Source organism: Mustelus asterias, chromosome 20, assembly GCF_964213995.1.
Source record: "Mustelus asterias chromosome 20, sMusAst1.hap1.1, whole genome shotgun sequence".
In the NCBI taxonomy this organism is placed as follows: Eukaryota; Metazoa; Chordata; class Chondrichthyes; order Carcharhiniformes; family Triakidae; genus Mustelus; species Mustelus asterias.
The window spans coordinates 36,553,676-36,571,425 of record NC_135820.1 but is presented as its reverse complement, the minus strand read 5'-3'; the positions used below and the strand labels follow the sequence as shown (position 1 = coordinate 36,571,425).

Below are 17,750 nucleotides of genomic sequence, written 5' to 3'. Positions count from 1 at the left end.
CCAGTCTGATGGGATGAATCGGTTCCTACATTGCTGCTATCATTCCATGATATCAGGCTTTTAATCCAGAATATTAAAAGTACTTTTCAACATGTTAACTGAGTTCTGCAGAATCCTCTACTGGAAGATTGCCCTGAAGATTGGAAGAATTTGCATTTTTTCACTTTGGCCTGAACCTTCTGTCCTGATCAAAGTATAAAGTTTTGTACAGGAAATACTTGTTCCAACTGACCTCTGCTTGTTTGATCAAGAATATGTACCAACTTGAAGGCACGTTGTGTTGTCTTTTCGGAGCTAGTGTTGCAGTTATGCTACTGGGCTAGTATTCCAGAGGCTTGGGTTTCGGGTGAAGCTGGGGGAATTCAAATTCAATTAATTAACAAATCAGGAATAAAAAGGTAGTCTCAGTTATGGTGACCAAGAAACTGCCAGATAATTGTTTAAAAAAAAACATTTGCTTCAATGTCCTTTTAGGGAAGGAAATCTGTCATTTTTACCTGGTCTGGCCTATATGTGACTAAAGATGCACAGCAGTATGGCTCAACCCTTAACTGCCCTCTGCAATGGCTTGCTATTCAGTTGTTCAATTAAAGGATGGGAAATAAACATTGGCCTTGCCAGTGACACACACGCACTGTTCTTGAGTTACGCTGAGAGGCAGTACCTGGCTCAGTGACACCCTTATCATATTCTCAGTTCTGCTAAGAATCCCCCTTTGTTCCTCCTGTTCTTTGTTTACATTGGCATTACTGAGACACTCAGTATCTGTATACAGTATCTAAGTGGTTCTACTAAGTGGAGGAGTGGCACTGAGGTGGTAGTGACCTTCTGACTGTTGTCATGGTGACATGCCTGGAAGCACAGCTGCCAGGTATGGAGTGGAGTCGAGCAGTCAAATGGGTCACATGCTGTTCACTGCTAATGGCATTGGCACTGAATCTTGACTCAACAGAAGCAATACATTCCCAAACAAATGTCACTTCATAGGATTAAGAGTTGCCCATCTCGCTTTTAAAGCCCTTTTCTAAAAAAAAGTAAGCAAAGTTTTGTTGGCTCTAATGGATTTGGCAATCTGTATAATTCACACTGTTTGTAAATGTCAAATGATATTTTCAGTGTTGACAGCTCCTAACACGAGTGACAGCTGAAGGAACGATGGGGAGATATACTGTCCAGTTTCAGACAGCCAAAGACTGTTGCATGTAAATATATGTGATGGATTTATTTGCATCTTTATATTATGAAGTATGAATTATGAAGTACATGGCTGTAGCATATTCCAAAATTGGATGATCAGATTCTTGATTGCTTGCTGACCTATGTTGGCTCCTAGTCCTCCTCTGCCTGGATTTTAGGATTCTTATCCTCACTTCCAAACCTTTACACACTGATCTCTCTGACTTCCGACCCTCTGCAATTTCTGCATTCCTTTAACTCTGATCTCTTGTGCATCCACCACACTCTTTACCTCATCCTTGATGGGCCTTGAGCTATTGAGGCAGAGCATTCTGGAATTCTTTTCTTTAATGTCTCTGCCTCCTCTCCTCTTTCTAAGACACTGCTTAACAGTTTCTAAGATGCTGCTACTTCCTCGACCAGGCATTTGATCATCTGTCCTCAGATGGTTTGTTAATTTTTGCCTCCTCTGAGGTGCCTTGGGACTGTTTGTTACATTAAAGATGCTATATAAATGCATATTTTTGTTAATGATCAGGCAATCAAGGGCATTAGATGATTTGAGTAGAAAAAATGTGCAGCGGTTTGGGTAAAGGGTAAAAGACAGACATGGCACAAAGTCCTAATGTTCACTTGGCGAGCCTGTACAGACCCGATGGGTAAATGGCCTCCTCCTGCACCATAACTATTCTGTGATCTGTGTTGGATTTGTGCCTCATCGTCCTTTACTGACCATCCCCATGCCATAGCAGTACAGTTAAGCCTGACTGCTTGGAAACCCACATTTTGATCAAATGTGTGAGAATATATTCATGGCACTTCAAATATTTGGTGCGACGTGCTGTTTCCAACTCTTTTTACCACAGCTAAGGACGCTGGAAAGTCTGGGATAAATTCTTTAGACAGAGCATCAAACACTTGCAATTTGCCCAGCCTCTCTGGATTTTGTATTTGACACCTGCTCTTGATAATTACATAAAACGTTTCACAGGATTTAACAGGCCTAAACCAAATGGTTTGTGCTGGTCTTTATACTCCATATTATCCTTCTGTACCTGAGAATTTATAATCTCCCGCTGGGCAATTGGACCCCAGTGTTCCACGAGATATGATGTGGAGATGCCGGCGTTGGACTGGGGTAAACACAGTAAGAAGTTTAACAACACCAGGTTAAAGTCCAACGGGTTTATTTGGTAGCAAAAGCTTTTGTGTGGCTTTTGCTACCAAATAAACCTGTTGGACTTTAACCTGGTGTTGTTAAACTTCTTACTGTTTCCACGAGATAGGCAGCACTGCTTATTATTGTATTATTGAGGTACAGAAGTAATACACATTTTTAAAATTCTTAGAACTGTAGAACTTGCATGTCCTCAGGATGTACTGAAGTGTTTGGCAGGCAACAAAGTATTTTTTTCGAATTGTTGTGTAGGCAGCACAATTTGTGCATAGCTAGACTCCACAGCAGCAAATGATAATGGTGAGATAATCTGATTGAATATTGGTTGAGTAAATATTGGCCTACTGTTCTTTGAAATAGTTTCCTGGGTTTCTTAGCAACAATCTGAGTGAGTAGGCAGTTGGGGCCTTGGTTTAATGTTCCACCCAAATGACAGCACCTGCCACAGTGCAACACTCCCTCCAGTACTGCACGGGAGAGGCACCTGCCACAGTGCAACACTCCCTCCAGTACTGCACGGGAGAGGCACCTGCCACAGTGCAATACTCCCTCCAGTACTGCACGGGAGAGGCACCTGCCACAGTGCAACACTCCCTCAGTACTGCGCTGGAGAGTCTGCCTTGATTTTTGTGATCAAAGTGGGACCCAAACCCAGCAATTCCAGCAACAGTAACAACTGAGCCATGACTGACTTTACAAACAAATGGATTTTATAGAGGATGAAATAAAGTTCTGCTTGCTGTTTCACAAATACCTCGCTGAGATTCTGTGAAGTGATGAGCGAAGACTCCATTCACATTTAATTAGCTGTGCTATCACTCGAGATGAACAATTATCATCAGAAGGAGTTCTGAGAGTGCTGGTTTCCACTTCAGGTCTTCCTGTAGGCAGCATAATGATTGAAAATTAACATTGATACTGTTCCACCAATGCTTGTCCTTGTTAGTAGTCATCTATTTCATAATAATAGAATTGAAAACACAAAATGGAATGAGATGCAAGTTGGTTAATCCTGTCTGTCATTATTCAGTATTTCCAATACCTCTCGAGCATTGGTTGATTTTATTTTTGTTCTTTCATAATCAAAATTAAATGGGCTATTAGGCGATCACTAATTGCAACTTGTTTTAAGCAAGTGATATGGAAAATGTGCAACTGCAACCTTACTACTTCACCAGTTAATACATTCCATTTGGGAGAAAAAAAGTGTCTTGGGAAAACTATTGTTGGTTTTAGTTTTGGCACAGAATTAGGGAATTGCAAGTCCTCAGGGATCAGCCAGATTTAACATTACATTCTGACTGGGTGGTTCATAGGATCTGTCTGAGGTTTTTTTTGCCTAAAGGTGTCTATTGCACAGTTTAATTTTGCTAAATAATTTGTGGCCTCGGTATTCAACCTGTCACCGCACAAGCCAGAGCTGGAACGTTATTCCTAATGTGTAGAAATTAAGGGAAAATTCACTGTCGCTAGTTTCCTGTGTTATGATAGCAGGGCCTAGTGAAGTATATAGTTGTCAGTATCTTGCACTGCACTAGTCTAGGGAGGCAAGTTAACATAAATACCATAATTTCGGAGCCACTTTTTGGGCAATTCTTTGTCCAGTTCCTAAGCAAACAGAACACCTCATGCAGCAAGCCTCACGGACCTTGTTAAACTGCAAAGCATGTCCAACCTTTTTGATGGGTCCTGGCAGCTGATATTCTTTTTGTGAAGCAGCCTTCACTCCATCCCATTTGATCTACTTTTCTAGTGTGTACCTGATGGGATCACCTTCACTCTTTCAATAATTTTACATCCTTCACACACCACAATTCCCTCATCACAGGCTATAAAGGTTAAGGAAAAAAAAAGTTTCTTATTTCAGTCTTGTGGCATCCACCATGTTATGCTTTTCTTGCTGGCAACAAGCTAGGCCTGGGCTGTCCAGGTTTTCTGTCTGTGTGTGTGACAAATGTATTTTCAATGACAGAATTTGTGTTTTCTCACTGCCCGTGATCGGTGGTTTTTTGAATGTGAGGTGTGTGTGTTTCCTCTTCCTCTGAGTGAAAGTTTGAAAACACAATGGCCCACTCACTCCACATCTCACGCAAAGACTAGATACAGGAAAAAAAAGGTGCAATTGCCTCAGTCTCCTTTCGTGGAAGACCTGTAGTTCCTTAGACCGGTTGGCCAATTTAGATGAAGTGAAAGTCTTGCAATTACAGGTTTCTCAGTAAGTTAAGATGGTTCTTATTGGTGAATTTCCAGGAGGTTGGATAATGGGTGCTCTTGAAGGTGGACCTGGTTGGGGAGCGTCCTTTTCACATTTTCATGGTAGTGCTGCTTAGTTGACTGCAGCACTGTTAAGTGTTGCTGATATACTGTCCAGGTCTCGCTGCAGTACAGCACTGTGGTGACGACAATGGCTATGGACATCTATAACTGTTGACGTGTTGGAGGCCTTTGTTCTCACTTGCTACCATAGTTTGTAGAAGGCTGAACTGGTATAACTGATCCAGTGCTGTATCTCCTTGTCAATGCTGACCTTTTGAAAGTGGTGGCTGCTTGAGATATGGGAAGTGCTCAACATGTTCTAGCATCTCTCTTTCAACATATGGGAAGTGGAATATTTGGCCGACCAGGCACAGATTGATAAGATTACTGTTTTGATCGCGTTTAAGGGCAGACAGAATTTCCATAGAAATGATACAGCACAGAATGAGACTATTCGACCCATCTTGTTCACACTGACCCAAAGACACCCAGGTGCCCTTTCTTTTCCCATCTTCCTGCACCGTAGCCCTGTAACTTACAGCACTTAAGGTGCAGATCCAGGTACTTTGTAAACGCTATCCATGGCCAATCTTTGTCATTTGCAATTTTCCCAATCGTGCCCCCATATTTAAGTCCAGATCGTTAATATATAAAACAAACAGCAGAGTTCCCAACACCGAGTCCTGCGGAACTTCACTTGAAACAGCTTTCCATTCACAAGGGCATCCATCAAACATTACCTTTGTTTCCTGTTACTAAGCCAACTTTGGATCCAATTCGCCACATTCCCTGCATCCCATGGGCTTTTACTTTTCCTGTTTACAGAATTGAGTAATGTGGCTCATGGACATTTTGGACACCTTGGGCAGGATTTTATGGTCTCGCTCATCCCGAAACTGTATAATCCTGCCCGAGGTCAACGGACCGTTCCATCATACACCCCTCCCATAGCAGGTGGGATGGTAAAATTCCAGCCCTTAAGTTACACTAATGTAGTAGTATGTGGAGATGAATCTCATTCAAACAATGGAGATTCTATCAAATAGATCATTTATCTTCTCATTGATGCTTTGAATATTTTGTATGTTGTTCCCCATGTAATAGCTCCAGATGAATCTCTTGATAGCGCTGTGTCAGTAAGGCTGTTATGAAACCTACCAACTACCAAGTAATTGCATTTGATGTGGCCATATTCTGGCTTATAAATTTCAACCTAGCTGCTGGATGTTTTCAAATACAAGTTGCTTGAACATTTTAACAGTGAAAGGCTATGCAGTGCGTGGTATCAATGGTGTTCTACTACCAGCTGGACGATACCTTCAGTAGATTCTAGTTAATATCTAATTGAGGTGAATTGTCGACCTGCAGGGTGCTAGCAGGCTTATAGAAATACTTCATCCTGTAGCCAATCCAGTCAAACAGTTTAGTAGTCTGGAATTAATGTAATGGTCTTTGCAGTACTGGTTCCTATTACAGAGCCTCCATTCACTGTCTATACCACTCGTCTACGTAGGGAACGCTGTGGGTGGCAGAAATATTATTCTTCAGTCATTGTCGATACTCAAAGTACAAAGTTAATTGTGCCTGCACATCGGTTGGAATTGGAGACCTGTAGGACCCACAGGTTATTATTGGGCCTTTGTTCACTGATTATCTTTCCTCCAAGTGTGGATACTAAGAAAGAATGCTACGTGTTGTAGCAGCCTATGACTGCTTGGGTAAAATGGAATCACTGAAAGGAAACCAACTACGGACAACCATATACACAAATACAGCAAACAAATATAACCACAAATACAAGCATGGCAAAGTGACATAAAAACTGACAGAAATTGGCCTAAAAGCAAGGTATGCTGGAATTAGCGTAGTCCAAAAACACAGACAAGTCTGCCTGGAGACAGGCCCTTTGCAAAGTTCGAGCTCAGACAATTAAAAACCGAAGATCCATCAGGACACATTAGCCTGTGTAAAAGGACAGTTGTACATTTCCTGAGAAACAAATCACCAATAGATACAGGGTCAGGTGTGCAACTGTGAAACAAAGATTTGATGCATATTAGAAGCTGAAACTGGGCATCTAGGTATGCAGCACACAAGATACAAAGGGGTTCACCACTGAAACACATTAATACCCCATTGAAACCCATCAACAATGATGTGAAACTAATCAGACCAAAGCCCCTGATAGGCTAAATCCTTGGAAGATTTCGGAAGGTAGCCGGACAGGTATAAGAAAGCTATGCTAGCAGCATTCAAGAGAACCACCTCTCCCCCAGAAGCACATCGGGACATGGCAGCGACAAGAGCAGCTCGCCTCCAGACTTGAGATCAACACATTGACAGAATCACGATTAGCTAGACAGAGAGAATTGTTAAAGCTGTAAAACTTGAAGATTTACTGTTTGGAATAAAGTTGTGAAGTGGTTATTTTTGCCTGATGTATGCAGAGTAAAATCTATTATACACGGTGTTGGTTGAGTGACTCCACAGGATATTAGAAATACCCCAGGCAACAACGTGGCTCTCCCAAGTGCTACTCTTGTAGAAGTGTACAAGCAGTAGTTAACCATCTTATGTGCCAAGGGATAATGCTACAATGGAGATTTGTAAAATGTGGGAGAGAGTGTTTTGTAAAAAATCAATCATTTTTTAATCCAAATTATATTCTGAATAAGGCTTCAGCCAGTTTGAGAATCTGTAAAGATAGCTGAAGGGTACACTGATTGGTGAGTTTGTTTGTACCAATGCTTATCATTGAAAATTCATTATTAGAGCAATTAAAAAGCTGTGAGGATTGTGCTTGCACATGTTTCCATCAAATATAAGCCAGTATGAAATTTTAGTCTTTGAATTTGGAGTGTGCCCCTTGGAACTGCTTTTATATTGCAAAGATTTGAGCAGAATTAATTGTATGTGAGGTGATCTAAACAATTTGAACTATATGCAGGACAGGGAGGTACAGTTTGAGTTAACACATTTGAAAACAAATCTCAGTTGTATATGAGAAAGCTCATTGCTTGGGCACTGCAGTACTGGGGGCAGTGCTAGGGTACTGCCCAGACATAACCCTCTTCCTCCCCCTGGGGTTGTACTTACCTGTGCGTCCCCAGCGGGGACCGTTTGCTGCGTCTCCATATGTCAGGACCTATTGTAAGCCCTGCTGATGTTGTGTTATGATGTGGAGATGCCGGCGTTGGACTGGGGTAAACACAGTAAGAAGTCTCAACACCAGGTTAAAGTCCAACAGGTTTATTTGGTAGCACAAGCCACTAGCTTTCGGAGCGCTGCTCCTTCATCAGGTGAGCGCTGCTCCTTCTTCACCTGAAGAAGGAGCAGCGCGCCGAAAGCTAGTGGCTTGTGCTACCAAATAAACCTGTTGGACTTTAACCTGGTGTTGTGAGACTTCTTACTATGTTGTGTTATACCAGCCTGGGAGGAAGAGAGGTGGGGGATCATCCTAACATGGGGGTTGATGCAGCAAAAAGGCCCACTAATGATATTCAAATGTATGATTAATGGTGACCTTTTCATGGTGAGAACCCCATTATGTTATTGGCAGGGACTAGCCCAACGGGAAATCCCGCCAGCATAAATGCCGTTTTGAGACTTCCATTGACTTCCCCACCCACCAAAAACGGGGCGGGGGGGGGGGGGGGGGGGGGGGGGGGGGGTGGAAAATCCTCCCCGTAATCACTGATGTCATGTTGGAAATGCAGCAGCCTATTTTCATAAAGCAACTCCCACAGATATCAATGTGACATTGACCAGATAATCTGGTTTGTTTTGTGATGTTGGTAGATAGAAAAATATTGAGAGCAGTGTATAATCGCTGAGCCTGATTCTGTGATTTCAATATCCTAAAATGCATTTGCAGGGTAGCATTACTCAGCGCTTCATTGGGAGAGCTTATAAGCTGGCTACAGAGAGTTAGCAGCTTCACACAGAAATTTGCCAACCAGCTTTAATCAAAATTTGCTGTGAACATCTCTTACTGGAGAGACTGCAATTGTTTTTTTTCTCAATCTTCAGTAAAGGTAGATGAATCTGGCTGAGTTAAAAGTTAAACTTCCAACTTTACAGTCTGGGACAATAACGTCACTTGCACCAGTGCACACATCAAACCCCATCTCCTGAGTGGAGCAGCTGCAGGAACGCTACCTGATGAACTTTGTCGACGAGTCTTGGGAATCCTGTTGCATGTTTTTTTTATTTGAGTCTTGATAGCAATGTTAGAAAACTTTTTTTCGAAGGGATTACAGTAAGTACCCAGTGTAGTCTCCAGCCATTAGCATTACTAACTAGATTATGCTAACTGTTTTCACTTAAAAGATTATTTCTCCCACATTTTCAAAGCAGCTTATACTTTTGTATAATGTTGAACTGATGTCTATGGGCTGCATGGGAACAGTTCTGCGAAATTGAACTATATATCTCCAGTGATCTTTTTTCTTTCAGTCTGGGAGCTGTTGTCACCCAGTGTTTGCTGTAATAGGAAAAAATATGCACTAACAGCCCAACTCCACTTGAGCGTATTTGCGATGCGCACTTGAGTACTTTCTAATGCTGTTTGTTTATGGAATAAATCTATGTTCTTCCATCACCCCGGGCTGGCGTGTTTCTGAATAAATTACTCTTCGTCCATTATGTTAACCCAGTTTAATAAGAAATGGTTTAGCGTATCATTTATCTCCCTGGAGTTTCATCTGACCTGACTGACATACACTCCCAAATCTATTCATTAAACTTGTGGCTCATTTAAAAAAAAATATTGGCAGGCAGTTGAATTGCCTGCTTTATTTGTATTCCTGTACTTCAGGAGTATGCCTGCTCCAAAGGGCCGCCTTCAGACTGATTACAGGCAGGACAGTTTGTTTCCAACAGAGCCTGTATTGCTGGGAGCCAAGATGGTGATTGATGTGAGTTATACCAACAAATGACCTGATGGTAATGGCATTGTTAGTCATGAGTGTCTTTGAGTGATTACAACTGCCTAGCTTTCAGTGGTATATTTTCTCTGTAAAAACGTGTATTGATGAAGTGAAACCTACCCCTTTGGACCCTGCCTTTCTGCTTCTGCACTTCTGCTGCACTTTGTTGCCTTGTTCAAAAAAAATATTGAAGTGCTTTGAGTATTTTATTATTTGGAAGCTGCTATGTAAATTCATGTTGGTCAGAAAGGTAATTTTTATTATATTGTAAAAAGTGGAAGAGCTTCTGGACTTTTGAACACTGTTTACTTTGTGGTGTTGCGAGATTTGTTTTCCCCTGTTGCAGGAGTTTGTTATTATTTTGATCGTGGTGGTAGGGGAACGTTTTAATTATGTGCGCATTTTCCCACCAGCTGTTTTGTAGTTTGTGTTGAAACCTTCTGATTATGTCTTCAGTTCTCTCTGCCTGAAGGCAGATCTGACCCACAACGCCATGATCTCTACCATGGGGAGGGGAGGGGGGCAAGGTGACAGGCTCCGAATCTGCCCCAGCTGCAACAAGGACCAAGCCCTGTGCTGTTGGCATCAATCTCACCAGCCAACCGGCTCCCCAAGGAGTCAGCTGCTATGGTAGCAGGCACCTAAAATTTGTTTATTTATTTATTAGTCACAAGTAGGCTTACATTAACACTGCAATGCAGTTGCTGTGAAAATCCCTCAGTCGCCACACTGGCGCCTGTTCAGGTACACTGAGGGAGAACGTGCACATTGATGTCTGGAGCTATAGATAGTTATGGTAGAGGCTCCCATTTTCTTCAGAAATCTCTGCTCGTGGAAGGATTTTCAGGTTGATACTGAACCTGTATGGCTGCTTTCTGAGTGCACCTCTTGCTTGATGGTCACATCCTGGAGGGGGACTTGAACCCGGTGCTTCTGTCTCAGAGACAGCGATGCTATCCACTGTGCCACAAGACCTTTCTCTCCTGACTTACCTACAATTAGAAAAACAAAACAAATGCCAAAGATGGGTGATTTCAGCAACTTAAAAAAATGGAAATGTGAGTCCTGCCCTTCCTGAGGATCTTTTGATTTGATTTATTATTGTCACGTGTTACTTACTATACAGTGAAAAGTATTGTTTCTTGTGCACTATACAGACAAAGCATACCGTACATAGAGAAGGAAAGGAGAGAATTCAGAATGTCATAGCTAGGGTATGGAAAAGATCAACTTAATGAGGTAGGTCCATTCAATAGTCTGATGACTGCAGGAAAGAAGCTGTTCTTGAGTCAGTTGGTATGTAACCTCAGACTTTTGTATCTTTTCCCCAACAGAAGAAGATGGAAGAGAGTATGTCTGGGGCGTGTAGCATCTTGATTATGCTGGCTACTTTTTATAGAATCCTACAATGCAGAAGGAGGCTGTTCAGCCCATCGAGTCTGCCCTGACCACAATCCCACACAGGCCCTAGTCCCCCTGACACTAAGGGGCAATTTAGCATGGTGAATTCACCTAACCCGTACATCTTTGGCCTGTGGGAGGAAATGGAAGCACCCGGAGGAAACCCATGCAGCCAAGGGGAGAACAGACAGTGATCCAAGCCAGGAATCGTACCCAGGTCCCTAGAGCTGTGAGGCAGTAGCGTTAACCACTATGCCACCGTGCCACTCTTTTCAGAGGCAACAAGAAGGGTAGACCAAGTCGATGGATGGGAGGCTGGTTTGCATGATAGACTGAGCTTTGTTCATGACCCTCTGTAGTTTCTTGCAGCCTTGGACAGAGCAGGAGGCATACCAAGCTGTGATACAACCAGAAAGAATGCTTTCTATGGTGCATCTGTAAAAGTTGGTGAGAGTCATAGTGAATATGATGCAAATTTCCGTAGTCCCCTGAGAAAGTAGAGGCATTGTGGGTTTTCTTAACTGTGTAGCATCGGATGAGATTGTTCATGCAGGATATCTTTTGAGTTCTATATTTACTGGCTTGAATGGGTAAGTTTCAACTCCTTTAATCAATGAATAAGTAATCCCTACCTCGATTTACCCCATTCTACCAAAAGAAACAAAAGTATTCTGTCTGACAGTTATTAGCATGTTTGTTATCCAGTTTACTATCTGGAGATAGGCTGCGAAGGTTTCATGCACTCTCGGTCAGTCCGTACCTATAAACGGAAATGACAGGACAGAACCTTGGGCAAGTCTAGAAGAATCAGCTGGCTTGATACTTTCTGATCTTTATTTTCTACCCCCTCCTCCCTCCTTCTCTCTCTCTCTCTCTCTCTCCAGAGATGCAGACTGACATGCTGCTGGTTTCCAACATTGTTGTTTTTGTTGCTGATGCTCTGTGTTTGCACTCGTTTTAGCCAAGCGGCAGACTAGACTACTGCAGTTTGTTGTGGTGTCTGAAGACTAGTATTCCAGTATTTTATTGTGATCAATTTTAAGATTTCATTCTTAATGCTAGGCCAGCATTTATTCCCTATCCCTAGTTGCCCTTGAGAAGCTGGAAGCCTCCTTGAACCGCTACAGTCCGAAAGACGTGCTGGTTAGGTGCTTTGGCCATGCTAAATTCTCCCTCAGTGTACCCGAACAGGTGCAGGAGTGTGGCGACTGGGGCATTTTCACAGTAGCTTCATTGCAATGTTAATGTAAGCCTACTTGTGACTAATAAATAAACTTTAGTTTACTCCCTGAGGCGTAGGCACAGCCACATGCTGTTAGGGAGGGAGTTCCAGGATTTTGACCCAGTGACAGTGAAGGAACAACAATATATTTCCAAATCAGGATGGTGAGTGACTTGAAGGGGAATCTCCAGTTGGTGGTGTTCCCAGGTATCTGCTGCTTTTGTCCTTCCAGATGGAGTGGGTCATGGATTTGGAAGGTGCTGCCTAAGGAGCCTTGGTGAGTTCCTGCAGTGTATCTTCTAGATGGTACACGTTGCTGCCATTCTTCATCAGTGGTGGAAGGAGTGAATGTTTGTGAAAGGGGTACCAATCAAGCAGGCTGATTTCTTCTGGATGGTGTTGAGCTTCTTGACTGTTGTTGGAGCTGCACTCATCCAGACAAGTGGAGAGTACTCCATCAAACTCCCAACTTGTGCCTTATAGATGGTGGCCAGGCTTTGCAGAGTCAGAAGGTGAGTTACTTGCTGCAGGCTTCCTAGCCTTTGACCTGCTCGTACGGCCACAGTATTTATATGGCTAGTCCAGTTCAGTTTCTGGTCAATGGTAACCCCTCAGGATGTTGATAGCAGGGTCTTCAGCGATGGTAATGCCATTGAATATCATGGGGTGATGGTTAGATTTTCTATTGTTGGAGATGGTCAACGCCTGGCACTTGTATGGTGTGAATATTACTTGCCACTTGTCAGCCAAAGCCTGAATATTGTCCAGCTCTGCTTCATTTGGGCATCTGAGGAGTTACAGGTGGCATGGTGACATTGTTGCCTCACAGCACCAGGGACCCAGTTTGATTCTGGCCTTGGGTGACTATCTGTGTGGAGATTGCACATTTCCCTCCCATGTGGGTTTCCTTTGGGTGCTCTGGCTTCCTCCCACAGTCCAAAAATGTGCAGGTTAGGTGCATTAGCTATGGTAAGTGGGTGGGGTTACGTGGGGGTAGGTTGAGGTAGTGGGGGTGGAGAAAAGTCCTTTTTTTTAAAAATTCATTCGTGGGACATGGTCCTCGCTGGCTGGCCAGCATTTATTGTCCATTCCTAATTGCCCTTGAAAAGGTGGTGGTGAGCTGCCCTTCCTGGATAATATGCTCTTTCGGAGAGTCAATGTAGATTCGCTGAACTGTGGGAATCTCCCATTGTATGGAATGGTGCAGTCACTGATGAAGCAGCTGAAGGTGGTTGGGACTAGGACAGCTGGGCTAAAATAAATGTGAACACAAAAAAAATCAAGAAATTAATACCAGAAATACTTGGCAGGTTAGTGTGGTGAACCATAGATGGTTACCACTATGGTACCTGTACATATGTTACTCTTGTTACTGTTGGGGTTAGGGTTGGGGTGTTCCACCTGTTAGCATTGTTCTGTGGTACACTCCGTTTGGCTCCGCCTTCTTATAGGAGTATAAAGGTCACTGCTACTTCCTAGTGGCCCTTAGTCTGGGATAGTATTGTTAAGCAGTATGCTCTATTCTTGTTGCGAATAAAAGCCTTTATTCCCGGGTACGACCTAGCCTCCCGAGTGAATTAATCGTGCATCAGTTAGTCAACATCAAGTGGAAAAAGCAGCTTACAAAATTTCAGAGATGCCCTGACAGCTCCTTCAGAACTGTCACCATTTCCATTTATAGGTACACACTGAATTGCAATGTGTTTCCAGCATCTTCCATCTTTGCTTCAGATTTCTAGCATCTTTGCTTTGCTCTTTGAAAGCTTTAAGTCCCTTTGGATTAATGACTGTTTGTGCATCTACATTGTGTGCATAGTCAAATAGGCAGTAACCACCACTGACTGGCAATTGGAGCTGGAGTGCCACTCTGCTCCTCGTTATTAAGCTTGAACTCCAACCGCTCCTTTCTCGCCTGACCTTTTGACTCGGGCTTGGCGAGAGCAGTATAGTGTAGCAGGTTCCTGAGGCCTCCTGTCCAGGGCAGCCTCGTCAGAGGTAAGGAAGACATAGCTGCTTTGTCACAGCACTAACTTCAGTAAAGCAGGTAATTTTAAAGGTCCTGCTAGCTTGTGAAGCCAGAGAGTGGGTAAGTAGTTAGGATTGGTGGGGTGGGGGTGTGTGTGTCAGGGGTGGTTAGAGAGTGGTCAGGGGTAGTTGAGGCATCTACCCTGCCAAACCCCCTGAGAATCCGATGTGTCTCAATAAGGCCGCCTCTCATTCTTCTAAACTCCAATGAGTACAGGTCCAACCTACTCAAACTCTCCTCGTAACCTGGTCAGCAATACTAAAGAAGACAATGGCAAACCACTGCAGCATTTTGTCAAGTGTTATCATGGGCCAATCCAATGGAAATCCATAGTTGCCAATGCCCTCATAGGGCATGATACCTGAGGGAGTGCTGCAAGTCTTTCAGATGAGACGTTAAACCGAGGCCCCATTTGCCCTTTCAGGTAGACATAAGGGATCTCAGTCAATATTTCAAGAGGATTAGGAGAGTTATCCCTGGTATCCTGTCCAATATTTATTCCTCCGTCAACATCTCAAAAACAGATTATCTTGTCATTATCATTTGTTGTTTCTAGAAATTTGCTGCTGTACGTTATAAACATGACAACCCTTCAAAAAAGATAATTGGCTATAAAATGCTTTGGGATGTCCACTGGTCATGAGAGGTGCTATATAAATGCAATATTTTTCATTCTTCAAAAGATAAGTTATCTAAAAAATCCCTACAGTGCAGGAGGAGGCCATTTGGCCCATCGAGTCTGAAGGAGCGTCTCACCCATGACCACCCCTACTCTGCTCTATCCCCGTAACCCTATGCATTTAGCCTGGCTAATTCACCCAGCCTGCATGTCTTTGGACTGTGGGAGGAAACCGGAACACTCGGAGGAAACCCATTTAGATATGGGGAGAAGGTGCAAACTCCACACAGCCAGTCGCCCAGGGCTGGTATTGAACCTGGGTCCCTGGTGTTGAGGTAGCAGTGCTAACCACTGCACCTCTCTCTTGTCTGCACTTCTTTCTCCTTGAAGCAATATGTGACCACCCTTTGAATGCTTACGCGCCTTGAAAAACCTTGCTGAATTTTATAAGCTTGGTCCGTTTGTTTCGTTTGCTTTAAGCTCTGTTAATAACCTTCATCCTTACTATGCCTCCTCAGAGTGCGAGCAGAGATGGAAAAACTGAGAAAGAAGCCAGAAGATTTGACAATAGTGATGGCAAAAAACTCAGCAAGTCTCAGCAGCTGAAGCAAGTCTTCAAAGAATATGGAGCTGTGGGGGTTGTATTTCATACTGGAATATCACTGACCTCGCTTGGAATGTTTTACCTGGCGGTTTCAAGGTGAGTCTTGCAAAGGATATGTTTTAAAATTAGATGAATACTGGAAATACTCAGTGTGATTATAATGTGTTATTGTTTTCCACCTCTTCCCACCCCACCACCGATTGTCTCCTTTTTCTACCTTCTGAAGACTCCGATTTTCTGTAAGGCAGTTATAGGTGTATCAGATACCAAGATATGCCATTGCTAAAGTAACCACTCTTCACCCATCAGGCTGGCTATTTAAATCAGCATCACAGCTGAGTCTGATCTTATCCTCACCTGATATCTAAGTGATAAGAGACACTGGATAGACGTCTTCTGAATACTTTCACACTCCCTAGCTGAGTTTAGCTAACTTAACATGGGTGATATTGTATTGTGAGCTACCATCCACATCTACCTCTGTTTAAAACATGCACACAAAAAGCCAGCTGCCATTGCGCAGTTACCTTCACTGGCAGACCGTCTCAAGCCCGAACTCAGCAGCTTATCTTAAGCTGCACTTTTGCAGGGCTGCATCAGTCCATGATTTTGAGTCTCTGAAGTCTGTTACTGTAGTAACATTCAATGGACATCACCGCAGCATCTATCAGTAGAAGCACTTTTGCAGGAACAATGGCAAGAACTTCTTTGTGTCAGAATCTGTTGGAATTTCAAATAAGCTCATGATCTAGATTGACGTTTCAATGCATCATCGCTATCAGAAGATGTTCTTTATGTGAGAGTTTAAACTGAGCCCCCAGTCTGTTCAGGTGCACAGGAAAGTTCACATGTCACTATTTGAAGAGGAGGGAGTCCTCCAATATTCTGACCAATGTGCTTCCCTGAACCAACATCACCAAAAACAGTAGTTAGCAAGTTATTCAACCAATTAATAATGCCTGTGGTACTTTGTGTGTAGGCTAGATGATGGGTGTACTTACGGAACACTGACTTCAAAAGTGATTCATTCATTGTGAAGATTCCCTACAGAAATCCCTCCAAAACAGCACTTGGTATATTTCCACCAGTTGGACTACAGCAAGTCAACAAGGCAAATCACCATCACCTTGGGTGTGGGCACTAAATGCTGCCATAGTTAGCAATGCCAATATCCCATGAGCAAATTTTTAAAAAGTATATAGAATTACATAGCATGTACGGCACAGAAAGGCCACTTGGCCCATTCCGTCCATGCCAGCATTTATGCTCCACTCGAGCCTCCTCCCATCCTTATGTCTATGATGAAGTGGATTATCATAGACATAAAAAGGCTCAGTATAAATAGAAATACAAGTTCTCTGTTTTCAAAGTATTAGTGCTCCATCATTGATTTCTCTTCCTGGAACACGCCAACATGCTGCATGGTTTATAACAGAAAACATTTTAAAAAGCTGCAAAAATCTACTCCGTATTGAGAGGGTTAAATTGAATATCAGTTCATGGTTCGAAGGAATGCAAGGAATGTGTATGTTTTTTTAAAAGAAACTTTTATTTTTTTACTCAGAATTGGAATTTTCTTCCTGTTGACTTTTCTTGGTGCTCTTTTTTTCCCAGTAGACACCCAAGAATGTTGTGTACATTTTTCAAAGGGGTGGGACAATAAATGTCTCTCCCACCCTACTCAAGATAATGATGCAGTTTTTTTCTCGTCAAGCTGCAGCAGTGTGGAATTCTCTTCCTCAGCCTATTGTGCATTCTGGATCTGACCGTCCCATTCTTTTCAAAACAGCTAATTTACCACATTCCTGATTACCATGCTCGCACCTGCCACTCAAATGTTTTAACATTAATTACTTTATAACTTCATGACTTACTGATTCAGTGCGATTTTTAAAAAAAACAACATCCCACACTTCTTGCCAAACGTGCTGAATGGCCAAATCTCTCAGATACCACATTTGGACTGGATTTCAAACAATTGCAGAATTCCACAAATTCTTGCATTTAGTAGGAAATCTAATTTTAATCACATGAAGGGAGGATTTATATTCTGTCAAGTGGTAATTTTTTGCTGCTTTTAGTTTCTAAACACTAATGAGATTTTAATTGGCATCCAAGTGGCAAAAACAATTTGTTTGGGGCACTTTTGTCTATTTGTAAGTAAAATAGTCTACTCAGTGCAAGTTCTTTTACCCTTCTGTTCTACACGCCTGTCCCTGTGTTTTTAATTTTTACTCCATCCTTAAAGTAACAAGCCAGTGCTTAGAGTGGATCGGGCAGATTCAGATCCATTCCTTGCTTGCTCCAAAAACTAAATTCAGATTCCAATTGAATCCAATTC

The 17,750-nt window shown here is 42.7% G+C and overlaps 1 protein-coding gene across 2 annotated transcripts in view; it reads left to right on the top strand.

The window, feature by feature from the left end:
• Window positions 1-17,750, top strand: part of fam210b (family with sequence similarity 210 member B) — an 84,386-nt gene that overhangs the window by 19,959 nt on the left and 46,677 nt on the right. For both annotated transcript variants that reach the window (XM_078236420.1, XM_078236421.1), the window contains exon 2: window positions 15,324-15,505. In XM_078236420.1, the coding sequence (XP_078092546.1) occupies window positions 15,324-15,505 (182 nt within the window). The remainder of the gene's footprint in view (window positions 1-15,323; window positions 15,506-17,750) is intronic.